The sequence below is a fragment of the Diadema antillarum genome, unplaced genomic scaffold, assembly GCF_040938485.1.
Source record: "Diadema antillarum isolate AM-2024a unplaced genomic scaffold, OU_Dant_1.0 seq00001206_RagTag, whole genome shotgun sequence".
NCBI classification, from domain to species: Eukaryota; Metazoa; Echinodermata; class Echinoidea; order Diadematoida; family Diadematidae; genus Diadema; species Diadema antillarum.
The window spans coordinates 677,688-693,957 of NW_027271999.1; the positions used below are offsets into that span (position 1 = coordinate 677,688).

General features: G+C 41.2%; 1 protein-coding gene across 1 annotated transcript in view; it reads right to left on the reverse strand.

Annotated features, from left to right (window-relative positions):
• The window catches only part of LOC139744733 (tight junction protein 1-like), an 86,097-nt gene that overhangs the window by 40,227 nt on the left and 29,600 nt on the right, over positions 1 to 16,270 (reverse strand). Inside the window, exons 4-16 of the mRNA XM_071655156.1 lie at positions 14,146 to 14,622; positions 9,413 to 9,537; positions 8,734 to 8,836; positions 7,470 to 7,682; positions 6,611 to 6,833; positions 5,414 to 5,465; positions 4,607 to 4,775; positions 3,953 to 4,058; positions 3,453 to 3,501; positions 2,472 to 2,642; positions 1,572 to 1,744; positions 1,087 to 1,137; positions 285 to 380 (exon numbers count right to left, since the gene is read on the reverse strand). Coding sequence (XP_071511257.1) covers positions 285 to 380; positions 1,087 to 1,137; positions 1,572 to 1,744; positions 2,472 to 2,642; positions 3,453 to 3,501; positions 3,953 to 4,058; positions 4,607 to 4,775; positions 5,414 to 5,465; positions 6,611 to 6,833; positions 7,470 to 7,682; positions 8,734 to 8,836; positions 9,413 to 9,537; positions 14,146 to 14,622 — 2,008 coding nt within the window. The remainder of the gene's footprint in view (positions 1 to 284; positions 381 to 1,086; positions 1,138 to 1,571; positions 1,745 to 2,471; positions 2,643 to 3,452; positions 3,502 to 3,952; positions 4,059 to 4,606; positions 4,776 to 5,413; positions 5,466 to 6,610; positions 6,834 to 7,469; positions 7,683 to 8,733; positions 8,837 to 9,412; positions 9,538 to 14,145; positions 14,623 to 16,270) is intronic.

Sequence of the window (16,270 nt, forward strand, 5' to 3'; positions counted from 1 at the left end):
GAGGACGGGCTGATATTGCTATAACAAACATTTCCTATAGACATCTGCCAGAGTATATTCAGGACAAGTCTTCAACAGGTTAAAATGGTCTCTGTGCTTTTCCTTTTCGAAACCCGACAAACTTCACTCTTTATTAGTTATCACTGGAACAAAGCCTGCTTCCCAAACCGAACCCTCATCGTATAATATGACCAGCAAACAGAATGACAAATGGGATACGGAATGTCTTTGATTGATGATGCACAAGAGCATTTTGGCTTCTGAAAGTTGAAATGAGAACTTACGCGGACTCTCGAATTTGTCGGGTAGTACCTCCAATAGCTTGTCCCTAGCAATGTCTGCCATCGGGCCAAAGATCACCACAGGTCGCACGAAGCCCACTGGTCATGTGACAAGAGAAAGAAAAGAAGTTTAGAAAAAACTTGACAACACGAGGAAGCAAGAATCACACTTCCATACATGGCGGATCACCTTAAGACCATAGAGTGAAAGAAAAATGAGAGCACCTTGTCATAAGTAATACTCTGTTTGGACACAAAATTAAATCATCGCATCTGGACTTACTGTTTAATTCCGAGAACGGTTTCATGCCCGATCTTGGAGGCTTCATCAGTTCATCTGATGAATCAGAACCTTTATCAAGTGATACTCTGATATATTCAGGCCTTTTATCACAGAAAAGCTGTCACCGATTTTAACTTAGTCATTCACATGGCTAACCATTGAACTAATGTTGGATATCACAATCACCTTGTTACGCTCGTCTATCGATCAGGGTGTAAGATCAAACGATGAAAAAATGAGATAATCAAATCAAACAAAGATATACTTTTCGGAGTCACAAAAGCATTTCATTACATGGAGATTTATCACTGCTCCTCAGTATAACAATTTGATTAACTTTATGATGCCATAAAGTATGTATTTATGTTCAATTTAAATCAATCTTATTACTTATCATGTATAATGGTTCAATATCTGTAGAGTGTTAAAGATTATGCATAGCTTTGATATCTATATAAAAATTTAGGGAAAAGCCATAGCTTAACAGATATATAAATCACTTTTGATAAACTTTGTTCTTACCTGTTCCAAGCGTCACTCTCTCATATGCAGGGAACTTGATGGTGGGCCCTCCTACAGAACGAGACAGAGAAAAAGAACTTAAATGGTAGAATGAGAAAATCTTGATTCCACATCCAGAATATTACCTTTCCTACTTTTTTGTGCTTGAGAGCTTCAAGAACAGCAACAAGAAGAACAACAACAACCAAAATTACGTATAATAATATGATACGGTCTTATTTACCCGGGGTAGCCTCTTCAGTATTGCCACTGCTCTACCAAGAGGGCCCTACAAACAGGAACAACCAACCATAACGACCACAAACATTAGTTCGCCTTTAAAGGGGATGGCTAGGGCCTAATCACCCTGCAGGGGCTCTTGTGAAAGTGAAGCTAAGTACAGAGAGAAGCATGACCTCACAATAACTTCACAATCACTATTACAGAAAGCAACGAAATTAGATATGAGAAAGAGAGATATAAGCGGTTCGGCCGAAGTGACTCACCGAAGACGATCTCGTCGTACTCGTCCTCAATCTCGATCCTGACGGCGGCATTCTTGCCCCGCCTGCCACTCGCCCTGATGCCCCTCCTCTTGAAGAATTCACCGCGGCTGCCGCTCTGGTTGTGGAGGCGCACCGTTTCAACCGACTGCTGAGCCATGTTGCTCTGTGTAGCTCTACCGACAGACAGCATTACCCAAAGATTAGTCAAACCATGCTGAGTACTTACTGGCATACCTTCAGAATTCCTTGAATTTACCTTGAATTTACCTTGAATTCACCTTGAAGTGCCACACCTCCATCTTCATGTAGATAGATTGCTAGTGTGGCAGGGTTTAGGGAGCTTTGTAGCCCATTAATAACCCTATTTGGACAATTTGACAGTGTATATATGATAGGAAACCATATCTTGAAGTACTTTGAAGCACTTTCAACATTTGCAGCGGCTGATAAATGCGCATATTTTTTAATGAACATTCTATGAATATCTTTGAATTACTCTTATTGTTTAGTGTACATCGACAGCTCAAAAATCAAATGGAATGGTTATAGACAATTTCATTAGTTATTTTCGAACTCACAAGCACATGCTACCAGCAAAGGTGTTCTAATCTCTGGACTGATTACTATTTTTGTGAATGAGGAGATCCCAGACATTTTTGCAAGATACCATTTTTACAATTTGACACCGAGGCTATCGGAAGTGCTCTAATGCTTGTCCGTTCACTACACCAGTGCATGAGGTGGTGATATTTTCGCGTGTTGTTAAATTTGTGGCCCAACAATGCTTCTCAAAAATCGCAAGAATTGAAAACACTTGTGAAAATAAGAGCTTTTACAGCACTTCAGACTTGGTAGGCTAAAACTTCTTGAAAAGACTCAATTTGGCTGTGTCCAACTCACCTGCTGTTGTTGGGGATGAGTCCCCTCTCAGTGGCTACATTGTTTCTGTCCAGCTTGATGGCATACCAGTAGCCCATGGCGCCCTCTGGGAATGTGTCCACTGTCCGGAATACCGTCCCACGGTTGAATCGCAGCTCCTCTCCTACTGCAGGGTTGTAGCTGAAATGGGCCCTGCGCAAAATCAAGAAAGAAATATAACAAAACGTTCAGAAATATGCTTTTTGATGGTTTGTTTTGTTCTGCCTTTCTGACACAAGTCAAATATCCAGACATCAAATACTGTAAAACGATGAATGTTCACGTGCATTTTAATTTCGCAAATTTCGTGAGCGCCAAGATTCACAAAATAAAAATGCATGCGAAATTTCTTGTCTATACACTATATGCATTGAACACCAGTGGCAATTCGAGAAAATTTCGTGCTGCAAATATATCATGTTTTACAGTCAGTAACTGCTCCTGATGAGAATTGTTAGAGCTTTCTTTTCTGGTCTGTTTTCATAACTATACTTTTTTGTAGTCACTCATCAAATTGGCTGATTACGCCAAGAGGAACAACCTACACTTCATATTGCAGACATAATGAAGTGTCACTGTTGTAGGAAGCAGCACTACTTGGGAAACTTATCAGGCCATTGTGGCTGTAATGTGACCAAACACTGAAAGAATGAATGAAAAAGTTATAACGGCTGCCAACTTGCTTTTAGCAACTGTCTACAGTAATTACTTTTGTGCTTTTCCTTGGAACGAAATATCCCATTTATTTGATTCCATCAATGATTGGTACACGGTGATATCATCTTATTGCACCTCTTTGACTCCACTTGCTACCGACTATTTATCAAAGCCAGAAAAACTTAATACAGAATATCTATTTACTTAACTGTTACCAGCTTTTTTTGTGTCATGTCATCAACAATCATACTAGGAATTATTTTCCTATTCACACACAAAGTAAAAGATGAAAATGAATAACATTACTTGATGTAGAACTTGTCTCCTCTACCAGTCTCCATCACAGTTCTGAAAGCTGCAGTATGGAACAATGAGAAGAGTACACCAATGAAGATACACCATTCAAACACATCACATGATACTAAACAAAGTGACTCAGTCACGACTACAACCTCCCCTGTAACATCAGCCTCTTTTAAGCATTGTCTGGTGGCTTCACTGATTTTTATGAAAATCTGAAAAAGGGAATTAATCTGTCCCTTTTGGTACACTGACATCATTGATTACAAACAATCAACTTCACAGGAATGCTCATTTCTATGACAGGAATATCTTCTTTAATACTAAGATCACATAAGCATGAGACCAACAAAAACATTCAGGCAGTGCTATAACATCATTGCCTTGTGCTGTCCCTCTGGACAAGACAAATGAGAAGTGAATGAGTATTTAGGGATGATGGTTCACAAAGAAGATGATCACATCTGGCTTGCCATACTCCACCAATACTCTCACAAACCACTGACCTGCTCGGCTGTGTCTGACCTCCAGCTTGATGTAGTCTGGGAGGGTGAGGAGGAGGAGAGCCACCTCTTCTTTGGTCAAGCCCTGCAGGGGGATCTCATCATTCACCTGGAGTATGGAAAGCAATGTGAAGAAAAAGAACAATACAAAGAGAAACCCATTATCATCACAATTTGGTAAGATAGCAAAACAAGACAAAATATACAAATAGAAGGAATGAATAAAACATGGGACTGAAAAGAGACTGACACACAATTTTTGTGTTTTCACAATTTGCTAACCTCTACCCCTGTATGGTACATCCAACATAAGGGCAAGTATATTATTAACCCATTGAGGACGGACTAATTTCACTACAACATGCATTTCCCACAGACACTTGCCCTAGTATACTCAGGACTCGTCCTCAACAGGTTCAACAAATGCTGAAAACATCAACTTGATATTGAACCTTTCGTGGTTATTCCCGGGTAACTGTTGATATTTATGGTTCATGATATCAATCACACACATTCAGCCATGCAAAAACAGCAACAATAAATAGACATAAAAACTGAAAGTGAATCTATAATCAGCACTTAAACACCCCCCCCCCCTCCTAAAGATAGCCGTGATTCGGAATACAGGGCATTGTGGTCATCACATTATCCACTCACACATGTAATCCTATCGGCGATGGCGACGCCAGATCGCTCTGCGGGGCTCCCTGGCTTGATACCAGCCACGTAGATCCCAACCTCATTCCCTCCGATCAGCTTGATCCCGACGCTGCCCCCCTTGTTGAAGGCGACAATGTGTGGGTCTCCTTCGGGGTCCACTGGGGCACTGCGAGACAAAATGAGTCACAATTTGTTTGTTTGTTTGTTTTATACAGATCATCACAATGTGCTACCAAAGTATTCTTTATAACCATGCACGGATTAACAGAAAACAAAGATTGTGCATCACTGCTTTTTTAGAATCCCAAAATCATCTCTTGATGTCAAATTTGCACCCAAATATCTGCTTCAAATAGAATGATTACCACAGATTTACTATCACCATGCAATTCTCCACACATTATAAAGCTCTTAAACTAGCTGCTTACAGGAATCTGGCGGGTTAAACAGGAGGCCTACTGGGATTTTAGAATCTCTCAGGAAATGTACCGACTCCTTGTTTTCTACACACAGAATGGTTATCTCAAATATTATTTCAATATGCTACATTGTCATGACTGCACTGCATCAACAAGTTAGCTGTGTGTTGTTTTTTGTTTTGTTTTGTTTTTGGCATGGCTCCATTCAGTGTGGTTTTTACATGCTTTTCTTGGTATCTACCCTAATGCAAATATTAGGTTAAAAAAAAAACCAACAACACGTAAGCAAACCAAAAACACAATTAATCAAGAAACACTACACATTGTTACGGGATATAAAACATTAGGACTTTGAAAGTCTCCCTAGCTTGCTTTCAGTCCTTACCCATCTCTAAAGTCATCCTGTCCAGGGCTGGGTGGACGGGGAGGGGCGGGGTCTGAAGGAGACAAACAAACACAGCCACACAGTTTAATACAGGTGGAACAAAACGTGCGAGAGAAAGAGTCTTATGACCCATCAATGAAGCATTTGAGGAGTAATGTTCATCAGCTCATAATCAAGAACATTGCTGAAGAGCATAACTCTTTTGAGGAACATTGCAAAAGAGCATAACTCTTCATTGAGGAACATTGCTGAAGAGCATAACTCTTTTGAGGAACATTGCAGAAGAGCGTAACACTTTTGAGAGTGTTCGATCAAGAATTTCTCATTTCCTGAAAATGTTGATGAATTCCTTTAGTGAGCTATTGTTCTGCCTGTCCTGTTATCTTCCTATCTACAGCCATTGATTGAAGGGTCAGAGACCAATAAACAGACACTGGCCATAAAATGGGGTCTAGGGCAATGACCCCCTCGGCAATTACCCGGACCCTTCCCCTTGGCCATAATCCTAATCCTAATCCTGAACCTATTCCTAACCCTAACCCAAACTCCTAACCCTAAACCTAACCCTAACCCTAATCTTTACTCTAACCTTACCATTAACCAGTATTTAGCCAGGGGGTAATTGCCCTCTGGGGATAATTGCCCAGATACGATAAAATGACCCACAAAAAAGGGAAAAAAAAATGCTACGACATGTTTTCAAAATAGGCTTCTGAGAAAGTGAGCACGACAAACTAGCAAAAACAAATACTAAGCAGGAAGATCCTTTTAGTTGTTGGTGAGGAAATAATTTCCAGATATATCATCCATATATATGGAAGACTTATCTTTGTCAATTACGTACACATATTCTCAACACAGGAATGAATGCTCTAGAAATGAATGGCAAAAATTGTATGAGATACAGAAGTACATTCAATCTTATGCCTGGTAATTGTTGCTTGTTGATAGCCAACCAGTTCGCTATTTGGTTAACAATTTACATGCCACTTCAGTCCTAAAACAGTATGTTTTGCAATCAATACATTTTACATATATATTTTTCGCAGATGCCCTACAATTCTCAACATACTCCTGTAGATAATGTGGAAACAGCTTTAGAGTGTGAAAACACAACGTAGCAAGAGAGGAGAAAGGTCCACAGTTTTCAATCCCTGCATCTGACTCCATCTACAAGAGGTAAGAGGTAAATCTTACAAAAATCGTCATCCTCGTCTGGTGGGGGCGGTCTGGGTGGTGCATCCTGGCCGAAGGAATTCCCATGTACAGGGGCGCTCATGTCTGGAGCGGCATTTGTTGGGGTAATTCTCTCCAAGGAGCCGGAAGAGCGTGAGATGTCCAGGTCCAGGGCGTCGTGTGAACGCCCGATCATCCGAGTAGCATCGTCCAGACTCAGCTTCTCCACTGGAATGCTGTTTATCTGTGGCAGAAAGCAGGAGGAGGAGGAAGAAGAAAGGGAGGGGGAGGAGGAGGAGGAGGAGGAGGAGATGGAGGAGGGAGAGGAGGAGGAGGAGGAAGAAGAGGAGGAGAAGGAGGGGGAAGAGGAGGAAGAGGAGGAGGACGAAGAAAGGGACGATGAAAGGGAGGAAGAGAAGGAAGAAGAAAAGAAGAGCAGCAGGAGAAGAAGAAGAACAAGAAGTAATACTTTTTAGTCTCCTCCCCGGCAAAACATTTGTCTAGCTCTTTTGGTTCAAACATTTTGGCATGGAAAGGTCACATCTTTTCTTCAAACACTGGACTTTTCCTTGAGAGCTTTACTGGTATTACCTTACTTCTTTCGTGTGTGTGTGTTGGAAGAAGGGGATGTTGTCTTTTAATTCAAATTACCATTACGTGGTTTGACTTCTCATTATGAGGAATACCACTTTTTAGTACCTAAATTATTATAGTCTTATCATGTAGTAATAAAAATTGTAGAAAGGATGCACAGTTTTCACTTCAGGTGTCTTACCTAACTTTTTCATCACCCTGTACACTACCATGGAAAATTAAACAATGTGATTGAACAGACTTCTGTTCACTATCACATCTTCACATCTTCTCCCCTATCACTTACAGCGAGAATCTTGTCCCCCTTGCGTAGTCCCCGGGCCGCTGCAGCACCGTACTCATTGAGGCTCTCCACATAGAGACTAAAGCCCAGCTTCATCCCGTAGCTCTCGTTGGGGTTCTTGTTGAGGCGGAGAAACTGCTTGCTGGACCGCGGGGGCCCCATATCCACCTGGGTGTCTCCCATTCGGGGCGGGACCACTGTCTTCCTTTTGTACGTCTGTAGTTTGGAAATAGGAAATAGATCGGTCATTTGGTTTGGTAAACGGAGTAAAAAAAATACTATTTAACCCGTTGAGGATGAGACCAAAGTACACTAGGGTAGCTGTCTATGGGAAATGCGTGTTGTAGCAAAATCAGTCCGTCCTCAACGGATTAATGCATCACCCTGAACCCCTCTGAAATCATCATATCTGACATAATTTCCTTGACACTACTCTGCCACTATAGAGAAAGATCTCTGAACTCTATGGATTGCACTGCACGGGATATTGGGCATGAAATAGCCAACATGCAAACACTAATGACAGAGACAGATATTTGGCACGGCACTCTGCACTCTATCTCAGATGCGTCCATCAGGTAGTAGCTGCCTCGAAAAGACATGAATACTTTGATAGTAGCTCACTCTTCTTACAGACAAAACATGACTTACTCAGTTTTCAACTCTCTTCCATTATACTACATTTTTGGTTGATTGAATCCCTGTAAAATCATCATTTATGCATCACACTACAGGTATTAAATCGAAAAATAAAACTGAGTTTCAGCAGGCAACAAACTCCAATGCTTCAGTGTTTGACTGACTTCTATCCGCAAGCTGACTCACATGTAATCACTAAAATACCCCCCCCCCAAAAAAAAAAAAAAAAAAAAAAAAATGGGCCCTGATTATTTCAATGCTTTCATAGTGGAATGCTGAAGGAAGAAGCAATCTTCTGAATAATTGAAATTGCAGAGCTTTCTATGTGACAGTGATGCACAGAAATCAAGTAAAATGAGTCTGAATATTTACATTTAACAACTTCAACGTGTGTGTTTTGACATTGGTCCATGTAGTATTGAATGTACTCTCCACAAAGGGGTAATTGCTCTGAGTTTGGCGGAAAATCACCAGCACGGACTTGCCAAATTCAAAGTGTCCTCGAAACCACAACCGTTTACAATGGATGAATTTTAATCAAAATCCTCGGGTCAAATGGAAAACAAAAAGAGGAAATGGTTAAGGCTCTTAATTAAGCAAAACTGATATCCCTTGCACCAATACTCACGATTTTGCAGACGTCAGAGCTCGTCCTTAGGGCATGTACTGCATCGGAGTGGTAGACATTCTCCATATTGACTCCGTTCACTGACAAGATGCGATCGTCAGTTCTGCATGGTGGACAGGGGGGAGCACACACCACATGATGTAACTTTTGTATTAAGGACTCCACAATCTTTAACAACTCTTCACAGATGACACAATATTTTCATTTTTAATGAAAACTACACATTCACTCAATTTCATACTGACATTCATCGAGGGTAATAACATCCCCCCTTGCTTCTAAAGGAGCTAGGTACTAAACTAAAGTGCTCTTTCTTTACAATAGATAACTGAAAATATGTGGAGTTCTTTATTGATTTATGATCTGATCTTGTTCCACTGCTGTAACATCATAAATCGTTGTCACCTTCTGATCAAGCAACGATGGCACATGGATTCAACCCAAAATTTCATAAAATTGTTAACCTCCGAACAGACTGTTTGATTTTGCCCATACTTCACTAATCTCTTCTACTGATGATATTTCTGCATTCATGGAATCCATATATGATGTGTGGGGAATATTTCCCTTTAAATCTGTCTCGCCAATTGAGTACATACCTCATACTACAGTTTGACCTCTAGATACTTGACCTACACACAGTGTTGAGAGAGGAATAAAACCTGTACACAAGACTTACTTCAGCAGTCCATCTGCTGGCCCATTGGGTGCCACGTCCGACACCACGATGAATGTTTCTCCGCTGGTGTAGTGTGCGTTGTCACGACCGCCACTCACAGCAATACCAAAGCCAAGTCTGGGAGCCTGTTGAATAACATGAAAAATTAAATAAAGAGGCGAAATTTAGTATTCATCCCCGATATCTGGTGTTTGTTATTTGCTTTCTCCATACAATCAAGCATCACTGACATTGAGATAAAGGTAAATCTACTTGAATTCAATACATTAACCAATTGAGGACAGACTGATTTTGCTACAACACACATTTCCCATAGACACTTGCCCGAGTATACTCGGGACTCATCCTCAATGGGTTAAAGAGGGTGGCTCAGTGGATGCTCTGTTTGGATCCAGACTCGACAGATTCTAGGTTCAGTTCTCAGAAGGATCTCTTGACATTGTGCATTGGTTGAAGGCATACCATCCCTCTGCAGAGGGGAAAATAACTTTCGTCTCTTGGACAGAACGTAGACTTGAAGTCTTTTGCCCCAGACAGGTACAATACATATTGATGCATTCAAAAGATCCTCCATTACCTCTTGAATATATCGATATTGGGGTGCAGGCCCACTGAAGCCAGCACACGATGCATCACAATTCCCGATAGATACATCAATGCTAGTCTTCTTCCTTGCCTCAATAAAAATACCGGTATACAAAGCTAAATACTACAACATTCAGAAGAAGCACTGATACCTTAACCCATTGAGGACGAGTCTCGAGCATACTCGGGCAAGCGCGTCTATGGGAAATGGGTGTTGCAGCAAAATCAAGCTGTCCTCAATGGGTCAATTCATGTTTAAGTCAAAACAAAGCACACTTGAATCAAATATTAACTTGCATACCATGGACATACACAATGCTGTTGAGCCCTGTTGCCACAGTGATTAGAAATGTATTATATCAATGATTTTACTATTGGCAACAAAAGACCCCAAAAATTGCATTCGATACAAATTAATAGTGCATAGATACTTTAAAAAAAAATTTGTATCAACAGTAAGAATAACAAATAATTTTTACTGGAAAATCATCATCCAAATCTTGTAACACAAAAATTAATGTGCGATTTCATACTTCTTATGGCACTTATCATTTATCTTGTGAAAACATATAATCAGAAAATATGGCTCTTTACTACATGTTTGGTGCCTTACTTTGACCACATAGACCATATAAATCCTAATCTACAATGTATAAATCAAAAAGTGACCCAAACTAATATTTTGTTGGTCTAAAAGTGACTGCATTCGGTCATGCTTGGATTCAGACATTTCTGTCACTGCACTGATTGTCACTAGTTAATCAATCAAAAAAAAAAAAATAATTCTGGTCCTTCCAGTTGTTCCTGCTCTTCACTTTCTTAATCCTGGGCTCTGTTTTCAACTTGGCATTCAGTATGGTTAGTCTTACATCAAGGCTGTCTTGCTATAATGCCCCCCCCCCCAAACCAGTACCCTATCAAAATCAATGCATGCACTCATCTACATCTAGGGAAAGAATGTTCACATTGTTGTATCTCCACGTCCTCTTGATACACAGTGGTCTTGACTAAAGACTTTCTAGGTCAAGAACAGTCAGGAAAGAATGGTGGCGAAAAGATTATGATTCCCAAACAGACAACACCTGACTAGTGACAACTGAAAACATAAGCATCTTGAGCCTGGATGCTAGGCCATCCTTCCCTCCTTCCAAGGTCCATGCAAGGACTGTAGGTCTCCATCATGGGCATACAATGTACATGTATGTGTAGGAGGAGGAGAATAGGGGCAGGGTTAGAATGCCTGATGCCACTTTGGGATGACGGTACATCGATCAGGTGCTGTCATGGTGAGCACTTTCAAGTTTATAGTGGAGCCACTGGCTGACCTCCGGCAGGGCAAGGGCCGAAGGTCAATGTGACATGACCCTAACAGCAGGGGTGAGGGCTAGTGGGGAGGATGTTGTTAGGGAAAGACTTAGTCTCAGTTTCACAGCCTGGCACCGTCCACATCACTGTGTCTCTTCCGTCGTGCTATTTATGGAGGGCAGCATTACGATCCCTACGCCAGGGAAATTATGCCTCTTAAAATGGTGGGATGAAGCAGTCAGTTGAAAGCACTCTAAGCACATAATGTGGCAACCCAGGGAGAGAAACTCTGCCTCTTCTGCCTTGGGTGGAGTGTGAGAATTCACCGCACTGACAGGGGTGTCTGGTAGTCTCAGCTTCCATCCGCTCTCGCATCCTTCACAAGATTGAGAGCTCCGCGCAAGAACCTTTGAACTAAGATGCTGTTATCTACGCGACTTCCCATAACGCTCTGCACAGTAAGGTGCAATGCAGAATCAACAGCAGGCAGGGCCTGTAACCAGGAAGCATCCAAGAGTACCAAGGAGTCTGTTAAGTGTAAGACTAAGGGTTACTCTGTACAAGGCTGCCACAACTTGGGGGACAGCTCCTCAGCGTACATCTGCTCTCGTCTTCTCAACTGACATTGACATCTCTTCCTATAATTCTGTTGCCCTTTCTCAGTGAGCTTCAAACAGCAGTATGTCTGTATTCAATCTACCATCACCTGGCCGGTTAGTGGAGGACCTAAATGATTCTGGAAAATATTTCTGGCAGTGTTCCTGCCAGCCACATACCTTTGAATGAACTTTGCCTATTTGAATGCAACAGAGAGAACTATGATGACTCATACTGCTGATCAGCTGATGAACATATCCACATATGATTGTCACGCTAGTTTCATACTCCTACACTATTTGGAAAAGCTTTTTTTTTCACACTAAATTCTAGAGAATAAAATGATACTAGGCATACTCAAAGCCATCTGTGGGGGGGGGGGGGGGGGGCTATCGTGTACAGAAGCACCCAGAATTCAAACAAAGTGCAAGCATGAAATGTGAAGCAAGGTTAGAATGTGGAGACACATGTAGGCACAGTATATTACCAATGTCATATGGTGAAGTCAAGTGAGTTGAGCTAAAGTCATTACTGTTTAGGCACATTCTGACTGCAGAAGGAGTCAGATCTGGATAGCAGTCCAAATCCCAATCCAAATCTCACTTTTCAGATCACCATTCAAACGAGGCAAAAAATCTACTTAACAATAGCAATTGAAACATTTTTTTTTTCCGCGGGGGGGGGGGGGGGGGGGGGGGCTGCCATTCACACAACAATGAAAAAATATCTCATTTACCCATTCGAGTGGAATGCCTGAGTTTGAATCACAATCCAAATTGCAATTTGTCAGATTGCATGCGTTCACACAACAAATTAGTGAGATTTGGATTAAGATCCAAACATCAATGTTTGGATCATGATTCACACCTCACTCCCAAACTGCCAAGTGAACCCTCTGCAGAATATTTCATGGCTGAATTACACATCTATTCTTTGATGATGAAGTGTGGTACGAAATGCAAAGGAAGAATTGATGTCATGAAGACTTTATTTTGTAAGAAGCCTCCCTTGGCAAAAATCTTAATTCTACAAAATTCCATCTAAAGATGGCTTTTGCCATATAGGTTTTGAATCAATAAGCTTTAGACATATGTATACGTTATCTTTAGTCTCAGACCTTTTTTCCTATTGACTTTGTTTCACTTTTTTATGACGAAGAGAGAAGGAAATATTAAAAAAAGAAAGAAAGGAAACCCATTCTTCCGTGAAAACTGATGTGAACAGTTCCTGGATCTATTCCAAACATACACAAACCTCCCAGCCTGAGGTTGATCAATACATGGTTGGCTGGCACCATGCTCGACAAGAACATCCAGCAATCGTAATCAGGAATTCTCTGCAGATTACAGTGGAATTTGACCCCTTGTCAGGCTCACATATGGAGGGAGCTGATAATTAAATGGGGTACGTGTGCGTCTGCATCATTTCCCAACTTGGCACTCCCGTCCCACTGATTTCAAAGGTCTTCCAATGTCAACAATGCTATGTACGCTGTCCTCATCTCTTTAGGAGTGAAATCTTTCCACACGTCGGTAGCACATCCTCTACCACAGGGCACCAAAAATACTCACTCTATGTTTCAAATACAGCAAATTGCCAGACAACACACCATCTAATACAGCTCGCTTCGCAGGTAGCATTGGTTGTTTACCCTAAAGTCTTCCGATACTACAAATTATACATTATTTTTTTCAGGATACGTCAAAATGCAATACATCAAGATATTTCCAGATCTAAAATTCTGTGAGATGTCTTGGATCACTTCAAAGACCCATGGGGACACAAGGTAGGCTCAACTGAATTGATCTCCATTCGCTGCTCATCAGGCTACTTTCCATAACTATGACCAGCGCAGGCTCGCAAGAATAGAATTGCCCATCAGCAAATACGTGCACGAAAGCGTGTATGTTCATAAGAAATGTTCAACTCTAGTCGAGATTCTACAGTTGTGTGTGCTACATATAAAGTTGCAATTCTTTACCGGAATTCCTTTATATGCGGGTTGGATCAGTTTCCCATTGCATGGGTACCCCAATGCTATGTACCAGGTCTTTAAAAATTCTACAAAATGATACATCAAAACATACACAATATGTTGCCCTGCTTGTTTCCACATTGGATTGATGTTGCACATCATGATGAAGAAAAAGTGTTGATGGACGCATTTGAAGACGGATAGAACTGTGGGCAGAGACTTGGGGTACAGTGGTGTCAGGTGTGGCACCAGAGATTGTGTCTGGACTTACCCTCTTTAGAGTGACTGTGTCTTTCTCCCATCTGACCTCTGGTCCTCTGTTGACCCCTCCTCCTCCTCCTCCTCCTCCTACACCTGCTCCTACACCTGCTCCTCTGGCATCCAACCTCCTGGGTTCAGGCTTTGGTGGCTCCTGCCGCGGAGGGTCTGCCATGACCTCACTCCTGGGTGCTGCCATGACAACCTCGGAGGGCGTGGCCCTGATTTCGGCTCTTGGATCCATGTGGGCGTTGCCCAGGCCCCCGGTCCTGGAGTTTCCCATGTCGTAGGAGTCCCCCATACCCCGGGAGCCTATGGAGTCATCCATTCCTAAGCCTCTGGAGTCACTGAAGGCGCGAGACGAGTTGTAGCCTCTCGAATCGTCAAAGGACATGCCCCTGGAATCGTCAAGGGACAGGCCCCTGGAATCGTTTAGTGTGTCTCCAGGAGAATCTGCGAATTCTGGATCTCCAAGCCCACCTCCACGGGACTATAATGGAAGAAAGAATTATACACACAGAAAAAAAAAAGAGAAATAGCATGAGATGTGATATCTACTGATCAATTATGTGGATAACCAAATAATCTGTGGAACAACAGGGAAATTTGTTACATTTTTAAGTCTTTAGAGTATAAAACAAGAATTCGTCTTCCAGGCACATACGTTGTCTAGTCCAAATAATCATTTCAACGACAAAAAAAGAAAAGAAAAAATCTCACTAAAAAAAAAAACACTTTCAAAGAAAGTCTTTGAAAGTTTCTAACTAGCAGAATACAAGTCTAATAAGACATGTACATTGTACATGCTGCAAATCACATTTCCTTCCTAACATTGACTGAGCAAAATCTTGACACTGTATATCTTGCCTTTGATCATCTCTTCACATTCAAGGAGACCCCCCCCCCCAAAAAAAAAAAAGACAATAATAATAATAATAGATAAAACATCACAAACATAAACTGAGTCCAAACTGAACCTTATTGTGAAGATGGGATAGATTGGTTTCATCAGTCGTTGTACAGCTTCAATTTGTTGGAACATCATAAGTGAAGTAACTTTGTACATGTAGACCTATATCATTTCTACTAAAAGATTCCACAAAATTTTCCACAAACATTCATTTCCACAAAAGAAAACAAAATAATGATATAGTACAATACACTGTATCACCCACACCATGGTAGCTCCATGCCCACACATAGCAATGATGAATAAACACAGTGAGTGGGCCTAGAGTAATTTGGTCACTATTACACTTTGGTACTGTATTCTTTCTAGCATTATCCTACACATTCTTGCATAATATATTCTCGCTATCAAATCTTTCTGGTGTTAGTCACAGTGACCAGTGTTGCGCAATGTCAGTAAATGATAACAAATATGCCCTTTCTTTCAATGTGGTAGTGTTACAAGTGGACGCAGTGTGGGTTGGAATGTCAAAGACAAGAGCTAAGGTAGAGTGATTCACGAGTCCACGCCCACACAACCTATCACCCACTGAAACATCAACAACGTTTTGTCAGACACTCACAAAAGTCACTCAAGCATGGCACGTCATTCTATTTTTTTTTTCTGTGTATCTTGTTCACTTTTTTTTTTCTCTCTCTCCTCAAGGCAGACCTTTTCCATACGCAGCAATGGGTAAACAAAAAGCCTTGTATGTTATGTATTGCCGTATCAATGTCATTCCATGTATGTGTGCTTATATTCAGGTGTGCTCCATCTAATGACAAGTGCTTATCGGTCTTCACATAATTACAGAGATAACAATGTGCAGTCCTTCACCCAAATACATGTACGAAGCATGAACCCCCCCCCTTCACCCCCAGAAAAAAAAAAGAGGGAAATTATTACTGCCACAATTATTTCACTGTGAGACTCTCACTGGAGGGTAGCAGGTGCTATCATTTCTGTCATCTCTTTATCTGAGGTGGCTTGTGTCCATGATGGCATGTGTTATAGTTTCCTTATTTCTCTCTCTCTTCTTTTCCTTTCTAATCTGATCTCATGTCAGTTGACATTGGTTCCTTTTTGTTTTATATCTGTTTGTAGTTTCATTTATTCATTATCTGTTCTCTTTAACATGTATTTTCTGAGGGTCCCATATCATACAAGCTTTGCTCTTTAGTGGGACCCT